The sequence below is a fragment of the Capricornis sumatraensis genome, chromosome 12, assembly GCF_032405125.1.
Source record: "Capricornis sumatraensis isolate serow.1 chromosome 12, serow.2, whole genome shotgun sequence".
NCBI lineage: Eukaryota > Metazoa > Chordata > Mammalia > Artiodactyla > Bovidae > Capricornis > Capricornis sumatraensis.
Genome location: NC_091080.1, coordinates 39399151 through 39424951, shown reverse-complemented (window position 1 = coordinate 39424951; position 25801 = coordinate 39399151). Strand labels below are relative to the sequence as shown.

The 25801-nt window shown below is 43.1% G+C and overlaps 1 protein-coding gene across 1 annotated transcript in view; it reads left to right on the top strand.

Annotated features, from left to right (window-relative positions):
- Window positions 1-25801, top strand: part of B3GLCT (beta 3-glucosyltransferase) — a 108509-nt gene that overhangs the window by 65369 nt on the left and 17339 nt on the right. The window contains exons 9-13 of the mRNA XM_068984356.1: window positions 6135-6254; window positions 8137-8206; window positions 18496-18609; window positions 21200-21299; window positions 25146-25265. Coding sequence (XP_068840457.1) covers window positions 6135-6254; window positions 8137-8206; window positions 18496-18609; window positions 21200-21299; window positions 25146-25265 — 524 coding nt within the window. The remainder of the gene's footprint in view (window positions 1-6134; window positions 6255-8136; window positions 8207-18495; window positions 18610-21199; window positions 21300-25145; window positions 25266-25801) is intronic.

The window sequence follows — 25801 nt, the reverse complement described above, 5'->3', positions numbered from 1 at the left end:
GAGGCAGGTGACAGGCGTGCCATCATGAATCCAGTAATCTCTGATCATCTCTCTGTGCAGCTTGTTCGTGGGTACCTCTGATGGCTAGCCCTCCTTTCCCTCCAGAGAATTCTGAGTCTTAGGACATTGGGGTCAGTCATGACACGTGACTCAGTCCAGCAGCACTGGCAACCTGCCAGGAGCAGAAAAGGCACTTGGAGGATTTTCATTTCAGGGGTGTTTTTAAATTATGAAAATATATGTCAGAAATCATTCTTTTCCATGAGAGGGAGGGAATGACTAGCTGAAAGCCAGGGTCTGTCTAGATATTTTTAATGAATAATCAGCTCAGGTATAGATCCCCAGGTTTGGGAGCTTATGGAACATTGAATAACATACAAAAAAAGAAAAAAAAGCTCTTAACACACCTGAAAGCTATGAACATCAGTCAGAATATCTGTGTTTAAGAGAGAGAACTTGACTGGTTGCCTGGATGTCTCTTCCCAAAAGGACCCCGCTTCGTCCTCACCAGACTGAATAGCTTTCTTAAATTCTCTCCCTCTCCCTCTTTTCTTCATTATTTTATGATGTATGAATGTATCTCTGAATATATACTGTGTAGTTTGGTATCCTTCTGGGCTTCATATAAACAGAACTGTACCATGAATATGATTATAATTTGATTTGAAACTCACCTGTGTTGCTATGTGCAGCTTTAATGAATTTATCATCACTTTCTGTAACAGTCTTGTCTCAGGACTATACCCTGGTGCATTTGCCCAGTCTCCTGGTAGTGGGCTTCTGGGTCACTACTGGCTTTTTGCTGTTGCAGTCACTGCTTCTGTGAACATTTTTTACACATGTCATGGTGATCATCTGTAAGAGTTTCTCTGCAGCAGAAGCTTTTAGATCGTTTTGTGACTGGGACTCACTTTAAAAAGTATGTTTTTCACTGTGACTCTGTACCTGTGTGTTGTTCTTGTGTTTTGTTATTGATTTCCAGCTTAGCGTGACTGGTCTATGTAAGTGTCATTTGAAATATTTTTAGGCCTAACTCTAAGACCAGGTTCATGTTCAGCTTTCACAAATGGAGAAAATGCTACGCGTGCTCTGGTTGGAGGGTATATTATTCTCTTCATACCTACTGGGGCTTCCCTGGTGGCTCAGATAGTAAAGAATCCACCTGCAATGCAGGAGACCTGGGCTTGACCGCTGGTTCAGGAAGATCCCCTGGAGGAAGGCATGGCTGCCTACTCCAGGATTCTTGCCTGGAGAATCCCATGGACAGAGGAGCCGGGCAGGCTAGAGTCCATGGGGTCGCAAAGAGTCAGACACGACTGAGTGACTAACACTTTCACTTATATCTGTTAAAGAAGAAATAGCTACATCAGTTAATCTTGGGTGCTTCTCACATATTTCCTCCCTCTCTCCCTTTCTCCTTTTTTTTTGTTTTGTCTGCTTGATATGTCATTAACTAAGGGAGGGATATGAAACTGTTCCCTCTGAGCGGTGACACTGTCTCTTTGTGGAGCTGCCAGCTCTTGCTATTTATAGCCTGGGGCTATGTCAGTAAGAAGCATACGGGCTTAGACGTGTCCTGTTCTCTTGGTAAACTTGTCTTCATCTCTAGTAACGCTTGTTGCCTCAGTGTCTATCTTGTTGACAGGAACACTTCTGTACCAGCTTTCTGTTGGCGTTTGCCTCATTATTGTTTTTCATCTTTTTTCTTTCTCATCTCCTCATCTTTTGATGTGTTTCTCTTGAAGAGGATATGCTTATCTTTTTCTCCCAGTTTGACAACCTTTATCTTCAAACCACGTTGCAAATTTACATTTTTCAGGGTTTGTTGTTGTCGGTCGCTTAGTGGTGACTGACTCTTTTGTGACCCTGTGGACTGTTGCCCACCAGGCTCCTCTATCCACTGGATTTTGCAGGCAACAGTACTGCGGTGGGCTCCCATTCCCTGCTCCAGGGGATCTTCCCGACCAGGGATCGAACCCGTGTTTCCTGCTTTGCACCTTTGTTCCCCCTCCCATTTTTCTTTTTCCAACCCTAACCCTTTTGGAAGTTCAGTCTCCGTGTCTGTTTCTTAATGGTTATTTTAAACAGTTTAACATGCATGCTTAACCTTGTTGTTTAGTCATTAAGTCTTGTCTGACTCTTTGCCACGCCATGGACTGCAACACGCCAGGCTTCTCTGTTCTCCTCTGTTTCCTGGCGTTTGCTCAAATTCAAGTCCATTGAATTGGTGATGCTTACCTAACCATGGCTAATTAATCAATATCCTGAAAATTTAAGGACCTGAGAATATATCCGTCTCTCAGTTTGATGCTCTTTTGTCCAGTAGCTTTGTTATGTCATTCCTTTTTAATCTGCAGCTCAGATGTTGTCCTTACTTTATCCGGTTACTATTTGCATAAACCCTGTGTTTCCTCACTATTTTGTTTTGCTTCTGGACCCTGCTAATGGAGATCATTTTTATTCTTCCTGAAGTATATCATTCAGAATTTCCTTTTCAGTGAGGTGGCAAATTCTCAGGTTGCCCTGTAAAGATGCTTTATTTCAGCTTTGTTCTTGAGGCATAGTCGCATTGTGTGTTCGAGTCTGGGTTGTGAGGCCTTTTCTCATCACAGCAGCGCTGCCTCCCGTGCCCTTTCTTCTGTTACTGCTGTTGTGTTGGGTGACAAGCCTTCATTCGCACATGCATCCTTTGTAGCCAATCTGCTGTTTCTCAGATTGTTCTTTGTCTTTGATGTTCTGTGGTTTTCACTTGTTCAGTCACTCAGTTGTGTCTGGCTCTTTGCGACACCATGGACTGCAGCATGCCACTCTTCCCATCTTTCACTGCCTCCCAGAGCTCACTCAGACTCATGTCTATTGAGTCGGTGATGCCATCCAACCATCTCATTCTCTGTCTCCTGCTTCTCCTCCTGCCCTCAGTCTTTCCCAGCATCAGGGTCTTTTCCAGTGAGTCAGCTCTTCACATCAGGTGGCCAAAGTATTAGAGCTCCAGCTTCAACAACAGTCCTCCCAATGAATATTCAGGGTTGATTTCCTTTTGGATTGACTTAATTAATCTTCTTGCTGTCCAGGGGACTCTCGGGAGTCTTCTCCAGCACCAGAGTTTGAAAGCATTAATTCTTTGGTGCTCAGCCTTCCTTATGGTCCAACTGTCACATCCATACATGACTACTGGAAAAACCATAGCTTTGACTGGATGGACCTTTGTTGGCAAAGTAATATCTCTGCTTTTTAATACTATCTAGGTTTGTCATAGCTTTTCTTCCAAGGAGCAGTTTCACTATGGGGGGTGTGTGTGTCTGTGTCTGTGTCTGTGTCTGTGTGTGTGTGTCTGTGTGTCTGTGTCTGTCTGTGTGTGTGTGTGTAGAGATCTTCCCTGGTGGCTCAGACGGTAAAGAATCTGCCTGCAATGTAGGAGACCCAGGTTCAATCCCTGGGTCTGAAAGATCCCTTGGAAAAGGGAATGGATACCCACTGCAGTAGTCTTGTCTGGAGAATTCCATGGACAGAAGAGCCTGGCGGGCTGCAGTCCATGGGGTCACAGAGTCGGACATGACTGAGCGACTAACATATACACACACATGTACACACATACAACATATACTTTATTTTCTTGGGCTCCAAAAGCACTGCAGATGGTGAATGCAGCCGTGAAATTAAAAGACACCTGGTGCTTGGAAGAAAAGCTATGAAAAACCTAGACAGCATATTAAAATGCAGAGACATTACTTTGCCAACAAAGGTCCATCCAGTCAAAGCTATGGTTTTTCCAGTAGTCATGTATAGATGTGAGAGTTGGGCCATAAAGGCTGAACGCTGAAGAAATGATGCTCTTGAACTGTGGTGTTGGAGAAGATTCTTTAGAGTCCCTTGGACTGCAAGGAGATCAAACCAGTCAATCCTAAAGGAAATCAACCCTGAATATTCATTGGAAGGACTGATGCTGAAACTGAAGCTCCAATAGTTTGGCCACCTGATACAAAGGGCCTACTCATTGGAAAAGACCCCTGGGAGAAATAGAAGGCAGGAGGAGAAGGGGACGACAGAGGATGAGATGGTTGGATGGTATCACCAACTCGATGGACATGAGTCTGAGCAAGCTCTGGGAGATAATGAAGGATGGGGAAGCCTGGGGTGCTGCAGTTGCAGAGTTGGACATGACGAGCGACTGAACAGCAACACCAGTGTCTAGACGCAGGCTATTTTTTTCCTCATCTTACTAAGCATTCATTGGGCCTTTCTATAATAGAATTGTTAAGCAGTTAAACAAAATTCTCGGCCACTGTCTTTTCAACTATTTTCTCCTCCCCTCTGTTACTCTCTCTGGAACTTTAGATATATGCTAGAGGTTTGCTTTTCTCTTTCATGTTCCCCATCTCTGTTTCTTGCTGAGATACAGTTCAGATAATTTGGGGGGCTTCATCTTTTAGTTCCCTAGTTTTTATTCAGCTGTGTCTATGATAGGCTGCTTATCCTTAGCATTAAAATGTTCATTTGCAGCTTCTATTTTTCATGTCCTGATGTTCTAGATATTTTTTTCAAATTTGCTTTCCTGTGTAATCTTTCAGAAATTTTGCTCATGTTTTAAAGTTTCTCTTTATAAAAATATATGAAACAGTAGTTTTCTAATCTGTGTGCTTGATCACTCCGATCCCTGGATTCTTCTGGGTGGGCCTGATTAAGCTGTGTCCGCTGGCTCTTGCTCTTTATCTCTTGTCTTTATTCTACTTTCTGTGATTTTTCTGAGTGCTCTTGCTCCTGGGGACTTCACTTGTGACAGTCCACGAGTCCTATTAAAGTTGTGGGCTCCTCAGTAAGGCTTTGTGTTAACTTTTGCCTACTTGCTAGAGACTCATACTCACTCAAGGCCACGCTGTTCAAGGTATTTTTAGACTATGTAGGTGACAGATTAGGGAGGCCTGGATCTTGGTTACAAAATCTCAGGATAGCTGGAAATGATTTTTCCCTATCTAGTGCCAAAGTCCCAGCTTTATGTGGGGGTTTGCTGTTAGACACCCCAACTTGGGTGGGTCATGGGCTTTATTCTCTTTAACACATATCAGAACCTCAGCATGCCCAGCACCCAGCTGGTGCCTGCGAGGGAAAGCGACCCTCAGGGACCGTCTCTCCCAGGTTCTCACTTTCCAGTTTTGTCTTTGTGAGCTCCACGTTTTGTGCCAGTTTAGCAGTACATTAAAAAGCTTTTAAAGATATTTTATGCAGTATTTTTAGATAGTTTCAGCCCGTTGGTTATTCAGGGTGTGTAATTACCATCCTGCAGGAAACCAGAGTCACGATGATCTTACGTTTTATCTTCCTCTGTGATGCTTTAGAATCCTTAAAATAGCTTCCCTGGAATTGCTTGTGACAGTTTTGAAATCTTTTGGAGGTCGGAATATTGATTCTCTTTTAAAAGAATTAATGTATTGGCCGCACAGAGTCTTTGTTGCTGCTCAGTGGCTTTTCTCGGTGCTTTTCGCAGTGCGCGGGCTGCCCATTGCCGGGGCTTCTCCTGTTGCAGAGCGCAGGCTCTAGGCCTGCGGGCTTGGTAGCTGTAGCACGCTGACTCGGTAGTCGTGGTGCACGGGCTTAGTTACCTTGTGACACGTGGGGTCCTCCTGGACCAGGGATTGAACTCCCGTCCCCTGCATTGGCAGGTGGATTCTTAACCACTGGACCCCCAGGGAAGTCCCCCAGGATATTGACTCTTAATTAATTGTTTATGGTTAATAAAATATTTGATTGCTCCACATGGAATTATTGTCCTGGTGTGTGCTGCGCTAAGTCACTTCAGTCACGTCTGACTCTTTGCAACCCCATGGACTGTAGCCCCACCAGGCTTCTCTGTCCCTGGGGTTCTCCGGGCAAGAATACTGGGGTGGGTTGCCATGCCCACCTCCAGGCGATCTTCCTGATCCAGGAATCAAACCCTTGTGTCTTACGTCTCCCGCTTTGGCAGGCAGGTTCTTTACCACTAGCGCCACCTATTGGGAAGCCTGCAGAATGCTGCCATGTAGGTGTGGTTCAGTGTGGTGTTCTCTCGAGAAGGGGAGGTGTAGCCTTCCCCAGAGACGCGGCGTACCTCCGTGGACGGTGGTGTTGGCTCTCATTCACGCCGATTTCCTGTGTGACAGATCGCGCTCTACATCTGGGACGGAGGGAACGGACTGCCGCTCACGCCCGTGCCCGAGTTCTGTACAGACGTTGTGGGCTCCGCCTGCGCCACCTCGTTGCAGTCTTCCCTGCCGCTCTGTGTGAGTAACAGGAGGGCAGCTTCCTCGTGTGTCAAAGGGAAATATGCGTGCTATGCGTGATGTTGCCCTAGCAGTCACTGAACAAACACTGCCACTTGCCACGTGCCCCGTGAGAACTATATATCACGTTTCTAGGGGTGATAAGCCCGTAAGGTAAGCACCACTGTTACCCTGTTGGACACACGAGAAGGGGGCACCCGGAGCTGCAGAGGCACGGCCCCCGAGTCAGTTCTTTGGTTGAAGGTATAACACAGAGCTGCTGCAATTCCTGGTCTGTTTCCTAGAAAGGCAATGTCAGACATTTGCAGTTGTTCCTAAGCCCTCTCCTGAAGCCCACCTCTACCCTCCTCTCAGCCAGCGACCCCGCTCTGACCTCACCTGAGACTGTCCACAGCCTTCAGAATGCACCTGCTCACGGTGGGCCCTCGGTCCAGTCCCCAGGATGAACATGAAGACCATGGGCTCAGCTGGGTGGTTAGCGGCCTTTTCTCATAAGGAAAAGCAGATTCACTGCCTCACATGTTTGTTATTTCCAAGTCACTGACACAGAAGTCTGGGTTGCATTTTCAAAGAAGAGTATGTGTATTCACACACACACACAGTAACAGTGGGAGAGAATCTGTGCTGTTGGCATAGTACTTGAGAGGGAAATGTCTTTCCAGACTTTGTGCTTGCTTGTTCTTTAATGTTCTTCTGGAAAATCTGGAAGGGTTGGCCTCCTAGTGCCTTGAGTGGCATGACGAACCTCCAGTTGCACGTCGCTGTAAACCAGCCCCAAATGATGCAGAATCAGGATTGAATGTCCCTACAGCCCTGAGACAGTGATAAAGGGGTCAGCCCCCGCCCTGGCCCCACTGAGAAGCGCCCACAGCCTAGGGGCTGGATTGTCCACAAGCCCCTCCATGACACCTTCATCTGAGTGACCAGCCTGGGCTGGAGCCAGCGCAGGGCTCCAGGACCCCACCCCCACCCCCACCCCCGCAAAGTGTTTGACGTAATCCTGCCTTTGGCAGAGGACAGAGCACCGCTGTTGCCTAGACTTGTGTGGACCATTAAGGGCCATAAAAATACTGTAAACATCAAAGTGAGGCCAGGCTCCCTAAAGGGAGTCATCTCTTACTTTGCACTAAAACATCCTTCTACTTCTCTCTCCCTTTAAAAAAAATTTTTCACGAGCTGGAGAAAGGAAAGGGAAGGTAACCAACACTTACTGGGCACCTGTGATGTTCATAATAAATTGTAGTAATAAAAGCAGCTGTGCTGGTGGTTATCATCCCAATTTCCTGAATGAGCTGGAAATTTAGAGGACATTCGTCCAGATGATGTAGGGAAATGGCACGGCTGGGCTTCTGGTCTCCGTCTGGCTATGAGTGAGTGAGTGAAAGTTGCTCAAGTCATGTCTGACTCTTTGTGACCCCATGGACTATACAGTCCATGGAATTCTCTAGGCCAGAATACTGGAGTGGGTAGCCTTTCCCTTCTCCAGGGGATCTTTGCAACCCAGGGATTGAACCCAGGTCTCCTGCGTTGCAGGCAGATTCTTCACCAGCTGAGCCACCAGGGAAGCCCAAGAATACTGGAGTGGGTAGCCTATCCCTTCTCCAGCGGATCTTCGCAACCCAGGAATCCAACTGGTGTCTCCTGCATTGCAGGTGGATTCTTTACCAACTGAGCTATCAGGGATGACCCCCACCCCCCGCATCCCTCTGGCTGAGCAAAGCATTTGTGGTCCTCCAAGCTACAGTCGTCCCCTAAAACTTGATTCTGGAGACAAGTTTGATGTCCCTGACATTGGTGAATTTGAACTCAAGAGCATGTGACAACTAATTTGGGTGTACTGTTAAGACACATCGACTCACATGTGCATTTTTTTTTTTTTAAGGGAAATCCATTGAAGAAGGAGGATATTTTTGTTGCAGTGAAAACATGCAAGAAGTTTCATGGTGATAGAAGTACGTTTTGGATTATTCATTTTTACTGAACTTTAAAAATCCACACTGTCTTAAAAGAAAAAAAAAGGACAAATCAGATATGAGCTCAGCTCAAGAAGGGGATAATGACAGATATATTATTGGAAGTGCAAGCAGTTATATAATCAGTCTTCCTCCTCATAGCACTTCAATCACCAAGATCAATTAGAAAAGACAATTTTGTGTTGCAACATGAGAGGCCGTGGCCCTTCTAAGGACTGATTAGAGCAGTGTTTTAAATTGGAAATGGAAATGCTCAGCTGTGGCAATCTCAGAGACTGTAAGTGGATTATAATCCATTTTGCAAAACAGTGTCCTGTTATGTCCAAGTGTGGACTCCGAGCTGTGAAGAATGAGAGGGCATTTCTCAAGGTAACAGAATGTCAGAGAGAATGTCTTTCTCACGCTGTTCCTTCTTTTTATATTTATTTCACACGCACACATCAGAACTTGTAAGTAAGGATGTGTATTTGCTCATGTGTAGATATACAGAGAAAAGTAAAAGATGTTTGTCTTACAAGCCATGGTTCCTTCTTAAGGAAATCCTGCACATAGATGTTTCTATTTAATTTTTTGATGGCATTCCAGAATTCTGCATTATGGTGATACTGTTTTTTAAAAAGCCTATCTTAAATATAAATACATAATTTATCTGTTTTTTCACCTTACTTCAAACAGCACTTTTCTCAAATTGAGGATTAGATATCCTTTTGCATTTGCTAATTTTAGCACATATTTTATTTTTTTCTATGAAAAGACTCTCAGTTTTACCAAGAGTGTGATATTTATAGAGGAGAGATTTCTAAACCAGCTGTCATTTTTGTGGGATTGGAGCTAAGTGGGGCATTTATATAATTTGTGTGATAATATGATATTTACAAATGATGCTTTAAAGAGGAACATATTTTACAGATAAAAGAATATTATAATTTGGAATTATGGCATTGTTTAAGACACTGACATCAATTCAGGTCTGGTTATAGTCAACACTATCTTAAAAGTACATTTGCTATAAACCTTCATGGTTACCTAAAATAGTCACAATAAATTCTAAGTCCTGTTAAAATCAGTCTAAATAAACATATGTATTCATTATACAAGAAGTCCTAAAATACTATTAAAAATCAATATAGAACTTAAAAATTTGATTTTCCATAAGTTTAACCTAGGTTTAATATCCTTTTGTTTTTTACATAATCTGGAGGGACGATTTTTGATAAATACCTTTCATTAAAAAAGCGTCAAGGGAACTGACTAGACTGCTTTTCTTCTTCTTCTTTTTTAAACAGCAAGCAGAAGTGCTCCAATTGGTTTATTTGATCTTAAAGCTGCCCTTGGAGTATATATCAATGTTAGGGATGGGGGTGGTGGTATATTCTCTTCTGAAACACATTTTTCAAGTTGGCAGTAAAGTAGTAAAATTAGGGATGGTCTCTTGTAGTTTTCATATTCTACAGCAATGAAAAAAGAGCTAATTTTAATTTGGTCATTCTGAATAATCTAGCTTACTGCTTTCTTATTTTGCATAAGGTTATGATAATCCTTTCAGATATTTATCAAATGCTTTTGTATTTCAATTTTGAGTCAAAGGTTTATAAAAATTATAAAATCTTCCAAGTCTGTTAGGAGCATAAAGACCAAACATCTCCAAATCAGATGTACTGACCTACTGCTGTTAACTGGGTCTGGGGTCACTGAAGCCTGAGACCTAAAAGATGTCTTGAGAACTTCGCGGTGGAGTTGCTGTGGCAGGCTGTCTTTAGACTTGGACCTGTTTGTTTGAAAAGATAGTATAAGGTGGCTGGATTTGAGGGACTCTGATGTCCATGTTGCCTGATGGACGTGAAGTCTACCAGGCCAGGGGGCTCTGGCCCCCCTTTTGGAAACCTAGTCCTGTCAAGAGAATTACCCGTAATTGTATTAGTTTCAGTCAACAGTGCCACAGTAACTGCTTCTAACTGCTAATCCTTTTTTTTTAAAAAACACATTTTCTGGTGTTTTTCACATTTTTTTTTAAAGTAGCAGTTTATTTATTTATAGTTGGCTGTTCCAGGTCTTCGTTGCCGGGTGTGGGCTTTCTCTAGCTGCAGCGATCGGGGGCTACCCTCTAGGAGTGGTGCAGGAGTACTGCAGTAGTTTGGGGGCACAGGCTCAGTACTTGCGGCACCTGGGCTCCGGAGCCCAGGCCTGAGCGCTTGTGGTGCATGGGTTTAGTTGCCCCACGGCATGTGGAATCTTCCTGGACCAGGGGCCAAACTCATGTCTCCTGCATTAGCGGGTGGATTCTTAACCACTGGACCACTAGGGAAGTCCCTTTCACCTGTATTCTGTCATCTGATTTCATGTTGACAGCTCCCTGTGATGTGGCAATTGTTGCTGTTCACTTGATATCGCAGAGGAAGGAAGCTGACCATGGGACGATGCACTGGCCCAACATCAGGCAGACTGAGCAGGGGAGTGGGGCTCAGGTTTTCTGGCCCTGAACCCCCAGTTCCTTCTGCCACAGCAGAGCTGTGCTGTGAGCTCTTTGTGTGTGTGTGTGCTCAATCACAGTCATGTCTGACTCTTTGCGACCCCATGGACCCCATGGGAGTTCCCAGGCAAGAATACTGGGTGGGTTGCCATTTCCTCCTCCAGGGGCTCTTTCCTGACCCAGGGATTGAGTCCACATCTGCATTGGCAGGTGGATTCTTTACCACTGCGCCACCTGGGAATTTTTTGGTTGTGTTAGGAACATAACGCTTGATAAATAGTATTTGATAGCTGTGTTGATTCTCTGCTGTGCTCAAGGTCAGATCTGACTTGGCTGGAAGCAGTGACAGGAGGCTTTTTACTTTGAATAGCAGTGAGGACGGCCAGGACTTCAAATCCACAGATGATCTGAAACACACACGGAGCTGGGGAGTCAGATGGCCCCCTGTCCTCGCATATTACTGCGGCAGTCAAGCAGAATGCATGGACTCGGGGCTTTGTTTTTTCTTTCTGTATGCACTCTGGTAGAAACACTTGCGGTTACAGAAACCAGACAACAGTGAAGGAAGAGATAAACACAGACCAGGCTGTGCTTGTCTCTGAGCAGTTGAGTGCGCTGTCAGTGACTTCCCTGGAGGCAGTTCTCTATGCCCTGGATTCTGACTGCAGTGGACACTCATCACGCCCCAGTCCTGGCTCCTCCAGGGGTGAGGATGTGAGGGATAGAACAGTCCGGCCAAGGCTGTGGTCAAGGCGAGGGAATGTACACACGGAACTCATTTTTCATACTCTTTTGGAAGAATTGATACAGCCAAATTTCAAAATTAGGAAAAAATTATTTTACATCTTACACTTTTTTTTTGCCTACCAGTAAAGCAGACCTTTACGTAACTACTTGTGTCTTGATTCTGATTTAGATTAATTAAAGCATCTTAGGACACAGTTAGCAAAAATATACACTGTCTCTTGGCTTAAGAAAGCAGTACATGTCAACAGCATCAAACAAGCATGGTTTGCTGAGATGCAAGTGGTTGGTAGGGTTTTTAAAGAAACTTTGGAGGTATTATATAAAGCAATGAACTGCCATAGCATGTGAGGTTAGGTTTAAGCAAGGAAAAGCTCTCTGGACTTAATAAAGCAGCTTCATTGCTTCCTCTTGGGTTACGTGTCTCTCTCCGTGTGATGTGAGCAGTCAGCAAAATGTTATGGGTCTTCTGTGTGTCCTGCAGCCACATGCTTCCTGTGTGGGTCCCACAGATGTCGTGGCCGCCCCCGATTCTGTTTGTCAGCTGGTGGTTGTGAGGTGTTCCCCCTCTTGCTGCCTCCCTCTAAGTAGAGAGGTTCAGTTGCCATTTGCTCAGCCTTTAGTTCCTTATCACAGCCTCCAGAGCTCTTAAAATAAACATTTGACATCTTTCAGCTTAAAAAAAAACAAAAACCCTGGTATCTTGACTGTATTGATCTTCTCTAGATGTGAACATACTGATGCTAAAGAGTGTGTTCCTTCTGGTTGGAGAGGTTTATTGAAAACAGAAAGTTGAATCAAAATGCAATCAGCCAACTGGCAGGCCATATCCTGTGTTAGATGAAGTGAGTGGATTAATTATTTTTTAAGTGAATTTTTATTGGAGGTTAGTTGCTTTACTTCACAGTTGTGTTCCCACTGGATAGCAAAGTGAATCAGCTGTATGTGTACACATAGCCCCTCTTCATGGGTTTCCGTACTATTCAGGTCATCACAGAGCATTGAGGAGAGTTCCCTACGCTATACGGTAGGTTCGCCTTCAGGTCAGTTCAGTTCAGTCGCTCAGTCGTGTCCGACTCTTTGCGACCCCATGAATCGCAGCACGCCAGGCCTCCCTGTCCATCACCAACTCCCAGAGTCCACCCAAACCCATGTCCATTGAGTCAGTGATGCCATCCAACCATCTCATCCTCTGTCGTCCCCCTCTCCTCCTGCCCTCAATCTTTCCCAGCATCAGAGTCTTTTCCAAGGAGTCAGCTCTTCTCATGAGGTGGCCAAAGTACTGGAGTTTCAGCTTCAACATCAGTCCTTCTAATGAACACCCAGGACTGATTTCCTTTATGATGGACTGGTTGGATCTCCTTGCAGTCCAGGGGACTCTCAAGAGTCTTCTCCAACACCACAGCTCAAAAGCATCAATTCTTCGGCACTCAGCTCTCTTTATAGTCCAACTCTCACATCCATACATGACCACTGGAAAAACCATAGCTTTGACTAGACGGACCTTTGTTGGCAAAGTAATGTCTCTGCTTTTCAATATGCTGTCTAGGCTGATCATAACTTTCCTTCCAAGGAGTAAGCATCTTTTAATTTCATGGCTGCTGTCACCATCTGCAGTGATTTTGGAGCCCAGAAAAATAAAGTCAGCCACTGTTTCCCCCTCTATTTCCCATGAAGTGATGGGACCAGATGCCATGATCTTCATTTCTGAATGCTGAGCTTGAAGCCAACTTTTTCACTCTCCTCTTTCACTTTCATCAAGAGGCTTTTTAGCTCCTCTTCACTTTCTGCCATAAGGGTGCTGTCATCTGCATATCTGAGGTTATTGATATTTCTCCCGGCAATCTTGATTCTAGCTTGTGCTTCTTCCAGCCCAGCATTTCTCATGATGTACTCTGCATATAAGTTAAATAAGCAGGGTGATAATATACAGCCTTGACGTACTCCTTTTCCTATTTGGAACTAGTCTATTGTTCCATATCCAGTTCTAACTGTTGCTTCCTGACCTGCATATAGGTTTCTCAAGAGGCAGGTCAGGTGGTCTGGTATTCCCATCTCTCTCAGAATTTTCCACAGTTTATTGTGATCCACACAGTCAAAGGCTTTGGCATAATCAATAAAGCAGAAATAGATGTTTTTCTGGAACTCTTGTTTTTTTGATGATCCAGCGGATGTTGGCAATTTGATCTCTGGTTCCTCTGCCTTTTCTAAAACCAGCTTGAACATCTGGAAGTTCACTGTTCACGTATTGCTGAAGCCTGGCTTGGAGAATTTTGAGCATTACTTTGCTAGTGTGTGAGATGAGTGCAATTGTGCGGTAGTTTGAACATTCTTTGGCATTGCCTTTCTTTGGGATTGGATTGAAAACTGACCTTTTCCAGTCCTGTGGCCACTGCTGAGTTTTCCAAATTTGCTGGGATATTGAATGCAATACTTTCACAGCATCATCTTTCACGATTTGAAATAGCTCAACTAGAATTCCATCACCTCGACTAGCTTTGTTCATAGTGATGCTTCCTAAGGCCCACTTGACTTCACATTCCAGGATGTCTGGCTCTAGGTGAGTGATCACACCATTGTGATTATCTTGGTTGTTAAGCTCTTTCTTGAACAGTTCTTCTGTGTATTCTTGACACCTCTTAATATCTTCTGCTTCTGTTAGGTCCATACCATTTCTGTCCTTTATCGAGCCCATCTTTGCATGAAATGTTCCCTTGGTATCTCTAATTTTCTTGAAGAGATCTCTAGTCTTTCCCATTCTGTTGTTTTCCTCTTATTTCTTTGCATTGATCACTGAAGAAGGCTTTCTTATCTCTTTTTTCTATTCTTTGGAACTCTGCATTCAGATACTTATATCTTTCCTTTTCTCCTTTGCTTTTGGCTTCTCTTCTTTTCACAGCTATTTGTAAGGCCTCCTCAGACAGCCATTTTGCTTTTTTGCATTTCTTTTTCTTGGGGATGGTCTTGATCCCTGTCTCCTGTACAATGTCACGAACCTCCATCCATAGTTCATCAGGCACTCTTATCTATCAGATCTAGTCCCTTAAATCATTTTCTCACTTCCACTGTATAGTCATAAGGGATTTGATTTAGGTCATACCTGAATGGTCTAGTGGTTTTCTCTAGTTTCTTCAATTTAAGTCTGAATTTGGTAATAAGGAGTTCATGATCTGAGCCACAGTCAGCTCCCGGTTGTTTTTGCTGACTGTATAGACCTTCTCCTTCTTTGGCTGCAAAGAATATAATCAATCTTATTTCAGTATTGACCATCTGGTGATGTCCATGTGTAGAGTCTTCTTTTGTGTTGTTGGAAGAGGGTGTTTGCTATGACCAGTGCGTTCTCTTGGCAGGTATTCTGTAGGTATCTATTTTATGCATAGTATCAATAGTGCATATGTGTTGGTCCCAATTTCCCAATCCTTCCTCCTCATGGACTATTATTCAGCCATAAGAAGGAATGAAATTAGGTCATTGTAGAGACCGGCTGGACCCTAGAGACTGTCGTGGAGAGTGAAGTAAGTCTGGAAGAAAGAAGTATTTGGTATTAATTCATATATGTAGAATCTAGAAAAACTGTATTGATGATCTCATTCACAAGGCAGAAGCAGAGACATGACGTAGAGAACAAACGCCCGGAGTAGCTTAATTCCTGATCAAAGTTCAGTTCTCTTCCAGCTGCTGTGCAGGTGAAGACGGGGGGCCAGAGTGCCCTGACACTACTGTGTCAAGTAGCCTTTCAGTCTTGCAGACATCCCATCCCCAAACCAGGAATCAGAGCACAGCCTTGGTGTTGTCGCTAAGCCTCTCCTAAGAGAAGAGAAACCAGGGCTTTCTTATGTGCTCACTGACTTTCACACCGAGACAGAAGGTCCGTTTGTCAGTGGGAAAACGGTGGATTCCTTTAATCAGAACGGTCACGCACATCTGGTTGTGTGGTAGATTTTGCTCAAGGGTCAGTTTCCTTTTGTTTGTAACCAGAGTTTGGCATGTCAGCCTGTCGGGAGTAGAAGGGACTTCTCTGCATCTCCTGCTTCTCAGTGGTGCAGCCAGGTGGAAGATGTATGCCGTCTGGGCAGATGGCTTTTTTTTTTTAATAGTACAGTTCTTTTTACTTTATCCTAATTTTAAATTATCTGTGGCAAACATTCTTGAAAGAGACATTCACTATTGTTTTATTATGTGGGAGGAAGTATGCTTCTCTGTATTGAAAATGAAATAGTAGATCACGTTAACTATATTGAAATACTTTCTCCAAGTTTAATATCTTTAGGAATAGAGTGTCTTAATATAATATGAAATATAAATAATATAAAGAATTCAGTTATTCACTATTCAAACAGTGATGATAAAATAGACCAAAATTTCTAAAGTTCTAAGCAGTTTTGCATCAACTCTGGTTTAAAATAGTCTTCATCTGCTCTTGTAGGAGACTTCACCTTGACTTCAGTTCTTTGCACAGGCATTAACGTGATGAGGACTGGATAGCTGATAACATTGTTCACTGTTGGATGCTTTCGGGGTTTGAGACTCAGAACACGTTGCTGTGTTGAAATGGTCGGTCCATTTAAAAATGATTGGTTATGGTGGGACTGGTTTCCCAGGTGGCACTAGTGGTAAAGACCCTGCCTGCCAATGTGGGAGATTTAAGAGAGGCAGATCTTCCCTGGGTTGAGAAGATCCCCTGGAGGAGGAAATGGCAACCCACTCCAGTATGCTTGCCTGGAGAATCCCATGGATGGAGGACCCTGATGGGGTCCACACGACTGAAGCAACTTAGCATGGTCTTGTACAAAGGCTGAATCACTGACAGAGATAAAACTCCTTCCTTTAAACCAGTCCCAGAAGGAGGGCTCTGCCTTTTGGAATCCCCAGAGCACCCAGTCTTCAGTCAGCTGTTCACTGAGCACTTACTATGTCTCGCGTTGTGTGGGGCGCTGGGCTCTGAGGAATTCTTACCTCTGGTAACATTTCTGTTTCACCTGTTTCAAACCAAACCAGGAAACAAGTAGGTTAGGTGTGCTGTTGTTCAGTGGCTCAGTCGTGTCTGGTTCTTTGTGGCTGCCTGGACTGTAGCCCGCCTGGCTCCTCTGTCCAGGGATTGTCCAGGCAGGAATACTAGAGTGGGTAGACGTTCCCTTCTCCAGAGGATCCTCCCGACCCAGGGATTGAGCCCTGCTCTCCTGCACTGCAGGCAGATTCGTTACCATTGAGCCACCAGGGCAGCCGGTCTTGTCTGGATAAGTCCTTCTTATTATATGTGCAAAGCCAAGGGCCACCACAGGGCCAAGCGTGGGTTTTCTTGTGCTGGAATTTGGACAGAATAAGAATTTCTCCTTTTTTCTTTTAGTCTCCCTTAGCAACCTTCTCCGTTATTATTATTATTTCAAAATTATTTATTTTTAATTGGAGGATAATTTACAGTGTTGTGTTGGTTTCTGACATACATCTGCATGAACCAGCCGTGTCCCCTCCACCCTGAGCCTCCGTCCCACCTCCCACCTCATCCCACCCCTCCAGGTTGTCACAGAGCGCCAGGTTGGGCTCCGTGTGTCATACAGCAACTTCCCATTCGCTATCTGTTTTACATATGGTAATGTATATGTTTCAGCACTACCCTTTCAATTCCTTTCACCCTCTCCTGCCCCCAACCTTATCATTAGCGGATCTTTGTCCATTCTGGCTTGGAGAAATGTTTATATCTGCCTTTTTTTATGATTGCATAAAATTGTATTTTAATATATAAAATAATATTTAGTGGCTTAAAATAGGTAATTTGGAGGTTATCATAGCAAATGTCCAGAATTCGTAAGTCTTTTCTCTTTTAAGAGCTGGTGAATAGTGGACTATGGAATGACGTGCTTTTGTATTTTCTGTATATGGGCTATCTGAGTTTGTCTCCCAGTTTGCTGACTAGCATAGCTAGATGCTTAACTTTGACATTGCATGGGTAGTTTTTGCATATCATCTATTTTTATTTAGGTTGGGGAAAAAAATATAAATGATTTAATAAAGGTTCAAAATATTGACCTGAAGATGTGGTTCCTCAGAGTTGAGATTCTTAAATCAACAGTATAAAATCTAGTTTTTTTATGTTGATGATCTTTTCTATTAAAACAACAGTGGAATCCCTTCAAAATTGAGATGCACAGGTAGTAACTTTAAAAAAAATTATAGAAGAAAGCAATTACTGAGATAGTTGGTCAAGTGAATTAGTATCAAATCGTGGTCAAGCTGATTTTCGGGTGTGGAGTCACAGCTACCTTTGAGCATCTCACCCTAAAATACAGAAAATCAGCCAAGTTTTCTGCTGTTTGTGTTTATTAAAATAATTTCTCTGTTCATGACACTGTTTTAGAATCTGCAGTGGTTTTCAATTTTATGTCTTCTACACTTTCCAAAAGTGCAACACAATACTATCAGCTATCACATGTAGTGATTTTAAAAAATCTTATTTATTTATTTTATTTGGAGGCTAATTACTTTATAATATTGTGGCGGTTTTTGCCACACATTGACATGAATCAGCCACTGATGTACATGTAGTGATTCTTAATGGCAGGGTCATGTCCTTTATAGGATCGGGTGGTCCTGCTGGCATCTTTGGGTGGAGACGTGTACTTTGAAAAGGTTCCCCCCTCCATTGTGAGGGAGGCAAGTATACATCTCAGTTAGAACCGCAAGAACTGCACACAATATTCCAGCCCTTAGAAGTAACTGTATCCCCACACCCCTAAAAAAACATCTAAAACTCCAGTTGTGAATTTCAAATAAAGCAGTCTGGGGAAAGAGAAAAATTGGTTAAAATTAACTTCTACACAGCAGTCTAATCCTACTAGACAATGTATCTCTCTGTGGAAGCAGTGTGTTTATCACCAGCAGTGAGGAGGGCCTGTGCTGTTGACGTTTCTCAGGGTGGGAAGGGAGCTCTAACTTGGAACACCTGGAGAAGAACACGTGCTGGTTCCCTTCCTTTCTGGGAGGTCATCCCGTCACGCTGGGGTTCCAGCTTCTTGGGTGACTGTGTCAGTGATGGTCCCCTCTCTCGTTTTTTCAGTCCCCATCGTGAAGCAGACTTGGGCAGGGCAGGCAGGTCACCTCGAATACTACAGTGATTACGCAGACAGCTCCATTCCGACGGTGGATCTGGGGATTCCTAACACAGATAGAGGTGAGTCCTCAGTCCTGACTGATCCTCTTACTCAGAGTGTCCATCCTGTAAATATAGTAGCTTAGGATAAAAACGAAGTGTTTTATAAATACTGTAATTTTTCCCTCGTGTAAGTTTCTTTCCTTCCTCCTCACATCTTTATCCATGGATGTGGACCGATTCTTGCAGTTTAAGCACTGCTTTTAGTATTAGCAAAGGTTCTAAGTTTTCAGTTGGTCATATGCAGGTGATTGACATACATGACAATTATGGACATGGCAGTTACGGTGGAGTTTAATAACAGATTTTTTGTATCTTCATAATTCAGTGTGGCCATAATGGGGTGCCTGTGTCTTAGTCACTCACTCATGTCTGACTCTTTGCGACCCCATGGACTGTAGCCCTCCAGGCTCCTCTGTCCCTGGCATTCTCCAGGCAAGATTACTGGAGTGGGCTGCCATTCCCTTCTCTAGGAGATCTTCCTGACTTAGGGGTCAAACCTAGGTTTCCTGCATTGCAGACGATTCTTTACCATCTGAGCCACCAGGAAAGCCCCCCTTCCAGAGTTAACTTTTCATATTCCCATGCAAAGTGTCTCTTCATTTAATTTTAGCCATTTATTCAGCCAGTATTATCATCCGACTGTGGTGTGCTGGCCCCTGTTAGACACTGAGGGAAACAAGAATGAAGCTGATGGTTTCCATCTTCCAGAAGCTTATGGTCTGTTACGGTCCAGGATGCATTTCGTTTGTGCTTCTGAGTAGCACTTAACCACATTCTACATGGGACATATGTAGTATAAGCTCATATACGTATATATAATATATAAGTAAATTGTTGAAGTACACCTGTTTTTCTCTTCAGATAGCAGGCTTTCTAGTTCAAAACAATTTTATTTCAAAAAATTGGAAGTATAAATTTGGCCACCTCACCTTCAGATGCTCTTTATTTATCTTAATTTTTATCCATTGTTCCTGCCACATTTTTCTTTAGTTTTCTGGTTCCCCCCAAACCTTTTTATGAAAAAAAGAGTAGTAAGTTGATGATCTTGTTCTATAGAGTAATTTATCTTGATTATTTTATGATACGGTCACTCATAATGTCTTGATTGATAAAGTACAGAGTAGAATCAGACACTCCATCCTATAGTTTTGATTATTCTGACAAGATTAGTATATATATCACTAAGTCTGTCTGTTGCTGTCTGTTTTGGAAAAATGATTTCAAATTGAATTTTCTTTTTTTGTTTATCTTGCTTTTTAGACTCTAAATTGACTCTAATACTCATATATTGATTCATTCTTGATTTGTTTTATTTTCAGTCTGACCTTATTATTGCTTATATTTATATTCTACCTTATCCAAAAGGAATTTTGAGATGGCTTTCAAAATATATACCATAGTGTACTAAAATGTATTATGGTAACCATACTATAATGGTTAAAAATACATAAAGTGATCAAGAATAAGAAAAGTAAAGGTTAATTGAGTGCTTTGTTCTCTACTGTGTCACTTAATACTTTCTTGAATTGAGGGGTTTATTCTTATTTATTGATTTGCATTCTCTTCCCTAGCATTTAATGCTGTCCTGGCCTCAGCATTTTCCATTAAAGGTTTGCTATCTGTTGGCCTCTAAGGGACTGTGCCTCTGATAGCACTGTATCTTTAGTGTACATCCTAGAACTGGCCACCATGTCTGGCATATTAGAAACGCAATAGCAAAAATTTACAAAATAAATAATTGACAGTGTAATATTGTATCTTGTACCATTGTTTCCCTAAGGTTGTGATGCCTGAGGTCCTAATATTTCTTTCAGAATAAGGAAGTCTAAGGAAAGAAGCAAGGCTCCTGTCATTTCTGCAAGATTTAACAGATTTCTTATGTGTCTGGAGTGAACTACAGTGTTTCCTGTTCCTGACTTTGTGTAATTCCCCTCACCTCTCTAGGTCTTTAGTCCCTCATGTGTGAAATGAATGACTGATTTCATGATTTTTATCGTTTCCCCCTGGTTCACTAAGTCCATGGAAATTAGAAAAGGCTGCTTTTCAAAATTTCAGATTCTTAAGTGCATCAATTCAGTTCAGTTCAGTCGCTCAGTCATGTCTGGCTCTTTGCGACCCCATGAATCACACCACGCCAGGCCTCCCTGTCCATCACCAGCTCCCGGAGTTCACTCAGACTCACGTCCATCGAGTCCATGATGCCATCCAGCCATCTCATCCTCTGTCGTCCCCTTCTCCTGCCTCCAATCCCTCCCAGCATCAGGGTCTTTTCCAGTGAGTCAACTCTTCGCATGAGGTGGCCAAAGTACTGGAGTTTCAGCTTCAGCAACATTCCCTCCAAAGAACACCCAGGGCTGATCTCCTTCAGAATGGACTGGTTGGATCTCCTTGCAGTCCAAGGGACTCTCAAGAGTCTTCTCCAAGATACCACAGTTCAAAAGCATCAATTCTTCGGCACTCAGCCTTCTTCACAGTCCAACTCTCACATTCATACATGACCACAGGAAAAACCATAGCCTTGACTTTAGTGCATACCAGTGTTTAAACTTTGACTCACAATGTTTTAAGGAAAGTAATGCATTGCAAGTTTTCTTCTCACCTTTCCTAGGGCATTGTGGAAAGACATTTGCCATTTTGGAAAGATTTCTAAATCACAGCCATGACAAAATACCGTGGTTGGTCATTGTGGATGATGACACATTAATAAGGTAAGGGGCCCTCTTGTCCTCAGGTGGCTTTAAATTCTACATGTATTCATAGTCAGAGACTAGGGTGGGCACTTCTGCTGCTGGCCAGCATGTAGAAACAGGGACTAGATTTTACCCTCACATCTGAAACACATCCCCCCAAAGGACACAGTAGCTTAAATGAGTTATTTTTAAAACATGGACAGTAGACAATACAGTATAATATGTATAATAATTCAAACCTAAATAATTCAAACCTAAAATAATTTTAATGTTGAAGTCAAACATCAGTCATATCACTAAATGTGAGTGGGTTTAACTCACCTAGTAAAAGAACAAACTTTTCAAAGTGCTTCATAAAACACCCCAAATCTATGCTTTATATGAAAGACACATAAACATAGTCATTCAAAAAGTCTAATGATAAAGGGATGGGTAAGGTTTGCCAAGCCAGTGGGAGCAATAAAAATAAAAAATTCAATTCCCAACTCAAGCTAGGAAAAGAATCACAAAGTCAACCCAGATAAACAAAGGAAGAAAATAATAATAAAGATACATGCAGAAATAATGAGATAGAGGTCAAAAAAGCAGAGGATCAAACTAAAGAGCCAAAATTTTGGTTCCTTGAAAAAAAAAATTAACAAATTGTATCAAGTGATTTCCAGTAGATACCACTACATGGAAAAAGCCAAGTGCATAAGAATGTATTTTGTTTGCTTTCCCATGTGTAAGAAAGAAGGGGAAATAAAACATACCCACGTGGACTTAGCTGTTCAAAAACAAAGTGGGCAGATAAACTGGAAATCCATGAAGTACCTCCCACAGAGGGGTGGGTGGGAGTGTGGGGTAGATGGAGTCAGGGTATGTGGGCCCCTTTTCTATCTCTTTGTTTAGTTTTGACTTTGGGAAGTGTGCTCATATTTTACCTATTGAAAAAATAAAATGAATCTATAAGGACAGGGGAAAAATCAATAAGGATGAGGAGAAAGCTGAAACAAACCAACTGTATTTCAGATGAAAACATAATCACACTGAAGAGAAAATATAAAGCAAATCCTGCTGAAGATGGGTTTTAGAGACATACCTGCAGGGGTGGAGGAGTGGGGATGCCAAACAGCTCCTGAGATTTCAGTCGGTCTGGTTTTTGTCATGAAGCCACTCTGAAGGCACGTTAAGTAGGTTGTAGGACTGAGTAGATGGCTAAGTGTTAATAGTGTTGGTTGGGAGCCACGGTTCTCACTGTGGAAGGACATGGATGGGCCAGGTCAAGCTGATAGGCTTGGAAGACTGGAAGTAGAGAAATCTCCAAGAATTCATAATTTCTATTAGACTCATTTTTTTTACTCTTGTATGTATCTGTGTGCACACATATCTTTCTAGTTCTTCACACCAAAGAAGACCAGATGCAAAGATCCCCAGTAGCACTGAGCAACTAATGAACAGAAGTAATACTGCAACTTTCCTACTAAAAGGAACCAGGCCTTCTCAGAGAAATAGCTGATTTTAAGGTTGGGGCAAGGAAGATACAGGAAGACATTTTAACTTTTTTTTTCTTATGCCAGAGAGTTAGGAAGTGCTTAGGAAAAAAAGAAAGAAAAGTGCATGTTAAGAGGACCCAGGAGCAAGCTTGAAGAGGTTCCCATTGGTGGAATCTGGGACAAGAGCATCACTGTCATTGAGGATGATAATGGATTATGAACAATGACAATTCGGAAGCAGTGAATTCGTGCTTATAATAAAAAAGTAATGAGGCAGATCCAGCTCAATAACAAAATACCAGATAATAAAATAATTTATGTTAAACAACAGACATTTATTTCTCATTTTGGAGGCTGGGAGGTCCAAGATCAAGGTGCTGGCGAGGCGGGTTTCTAAGGCTCTTCTCTTGGTTTGAGGGTGGCCGCTGGTCTGGTGTGCTCACGGGACCTCTTCTTTGTCTGCCATGGAGAGTGTTCCCTGGTGTCTCCTCTCATATGGACACGGGTTCTGTCGCACCCAAGTCCTATCCTGGTGACTTCACTGAACCTCCTTCTAGGCCCTGATAGCTTATGGGGAACCATGTCGGATTCGTGATCTCCGAAGAAGATTTAACTTCGGGATCAGGGACCAGGCTTGATCACTCAGGAGCTTTCGTGCAGCAGAGTTTTATTAAAGTATAGATGGGGACAGAAAAAGCTTCTGACATAGATATCAGAAAGGGGATGGAGAGCACCCCCCCCCCCAAAGCCTAAGCAAGGGAGTTAAATACTTTTACAATTAGTTATTACTATAAATCGAAAGAATGTCTCAAGGTTGTAAACATCTTACTAGACCCACTCCCTTAATTTACATTTTAAGGTAACAGGATTAGCCAGAAGGTTTCAGAAAGGAGAGCCTGTCCTCAAGCAGGATACACTGTTGTTATATGGTCCTTAGTACAGAGTTTAAACTGAGTTGTTTCAGTTCTGGGCTTAAAGGAAACATTTTATGTGACTGAGACTAAGGAATGTAGAGGAAAGAAAAAAGATGTTTGTCCTTTCCTCCTCCTTGAGAATTCCAGAGCCCTCCTCTTCAAGAGCCCCAGACCCCTTTCTCCTCCTTGGGGACTCCAGACTTATCAACCTGCCTAGGAATTGACTCTCTCAGCCCCATCTCCAAGTAAAGTCACGTGGGGGGTTAAGGCTTCAGCATATGAATATTGTGCATGGGACACAGTTCAGTCCACAGCGGGCAGGTTCCAGCTAGCAGGGAGCGAGGAGTTCTGACTGGTTGATGGCATTGGAAAAGTCATCTCTCAGAGTAAAGACTGATTCAGGCAAGAAACTGATGGATGCCAAACTAGGGATAAGTTTTGATGAGGACCAGGATACTTGCTAGGGTTAAAGTGTCTGCCGGAGACTCTGAGAAACAGCAAAGGCAAAATAGCAAGTGTCCAGGCGAGACCCCGGGCAGCACCGTGTGATCAAAACAGACACTCCCGGTGGAGGACAGGCGGACGCCACAGGCCAGACAGCATGCCTTCTTTATCCCTGCAGCACGTGAGAATGTGTAACCTTGCCTTTGTTACATTGGAACATCAGACAAACCCAAGATGAGGACCAGTCTGTTAAAAGGGGGGTGGGCATTTATTTTTAAAAAATACCAGTGTCATGAAAGATTAAAAAAACCGAGGAACCATTAAAGGAGATGAAACTGAGAATAAAGTGAATGATAAATGCATTTTTCTGAGTAGCTCATGGATATTCCCACAGCCCTGTGGAAGCTGTCACTGTTGACACACAACAAGGAGGCATAGGGGCTGGAGGTATAAACAGACAGACACAAAAAGCCACAGATTAGGGAAGCCTCCCTCGAGGAGGCTTGTAAGTTTAGTGCAGTGGTGTGCCACAATCCGAAGGCCCCCTGGAAAGCTTTGCTGCCCAAATTCCCTTCCCACCTTGCCTTCACCTGCCTGCCAAGGACTCATCTGTACTTCACAGGTTCCTTTTTTAGCCAGCAAGTATTGTAACAGATACCAGGGAGGTCTGAAAAGGTACACTGATGAGGTCATTCAGTGGGGAGCAGGCCACTGGCCACCCTCCTTCCTCGTCCGGCCACCCTGCCCATCCACACAAGGCGGCCACTGCTGGTCGGGGCTTGTGAAAACTGGGGAGGAGACCCTTGTTTCTCAGTTTCTCTCCTGTTCCCAGTGACGTACAGTGTACATCAAGTTTTTTTCGTTTTTCTTTTTTAAAAATCTTTCTTCTGTAAGTCTCCTGAATTTCATCTCTGTGACTGAGAGAGAGTATTGCAGAGTGTAACCAGTGGGGTGGAAGAGCTGTGAAGTATGTATGCTGCAGACACATTTGAATTCAGGAACTGTTGCTTCTGTTCCCTTGGGAATCTTAGCATCTCCAGACTCCGGCACCTGCTGAGCTGCTACGACGCCCGTGAACCCGTGTTTCTGGGAGAGCGTTACGGCTATGGGCTGGGCACCGGTGGCTACAGCTACGTCACGGGAGGAGGAGGGTAACTATAAGCTTGGCTTTCTGGAAATTGCACTTCTGTTTCCGGGATGCAGGAGTGGGTCTGTACCACAGGCTCGAGGCTGATACCTAAGTGCTCTGTAAATGGGGGGAGCTGTTACTATGATAGGAAAGTGAACATTAAAAAGAACCCACAGTGAAGAACATTTTATTCCTTAAAGAAATTATATATATATATATATATATATATATAAATGTATGTATATATAGATTGTATATATATATATATATATGAATGTCAGGGAAGTTGGTGGAAATGTGCCTGTAGTAGTGATTGCTTCTAGGTAGCCAGTTAGTTTTGATCGTCTGTTTGAATGAAAAAAAAATTTGGGGTATAGATTTTCATTTCAGAAAATAATTCATTAGACTTCTTAATTATCCAGTGCTTATTGATTGTATTTGGGGAAAAGAGTAGTTACCAAAGTTTAGATTTAAGCAATTATGTGATATTTGTGTGGGATTTATGGGTTTTAAATGTAGTTAAGAATCAGTGCTTTTAAGTAAGCTCCTGCCTAATCT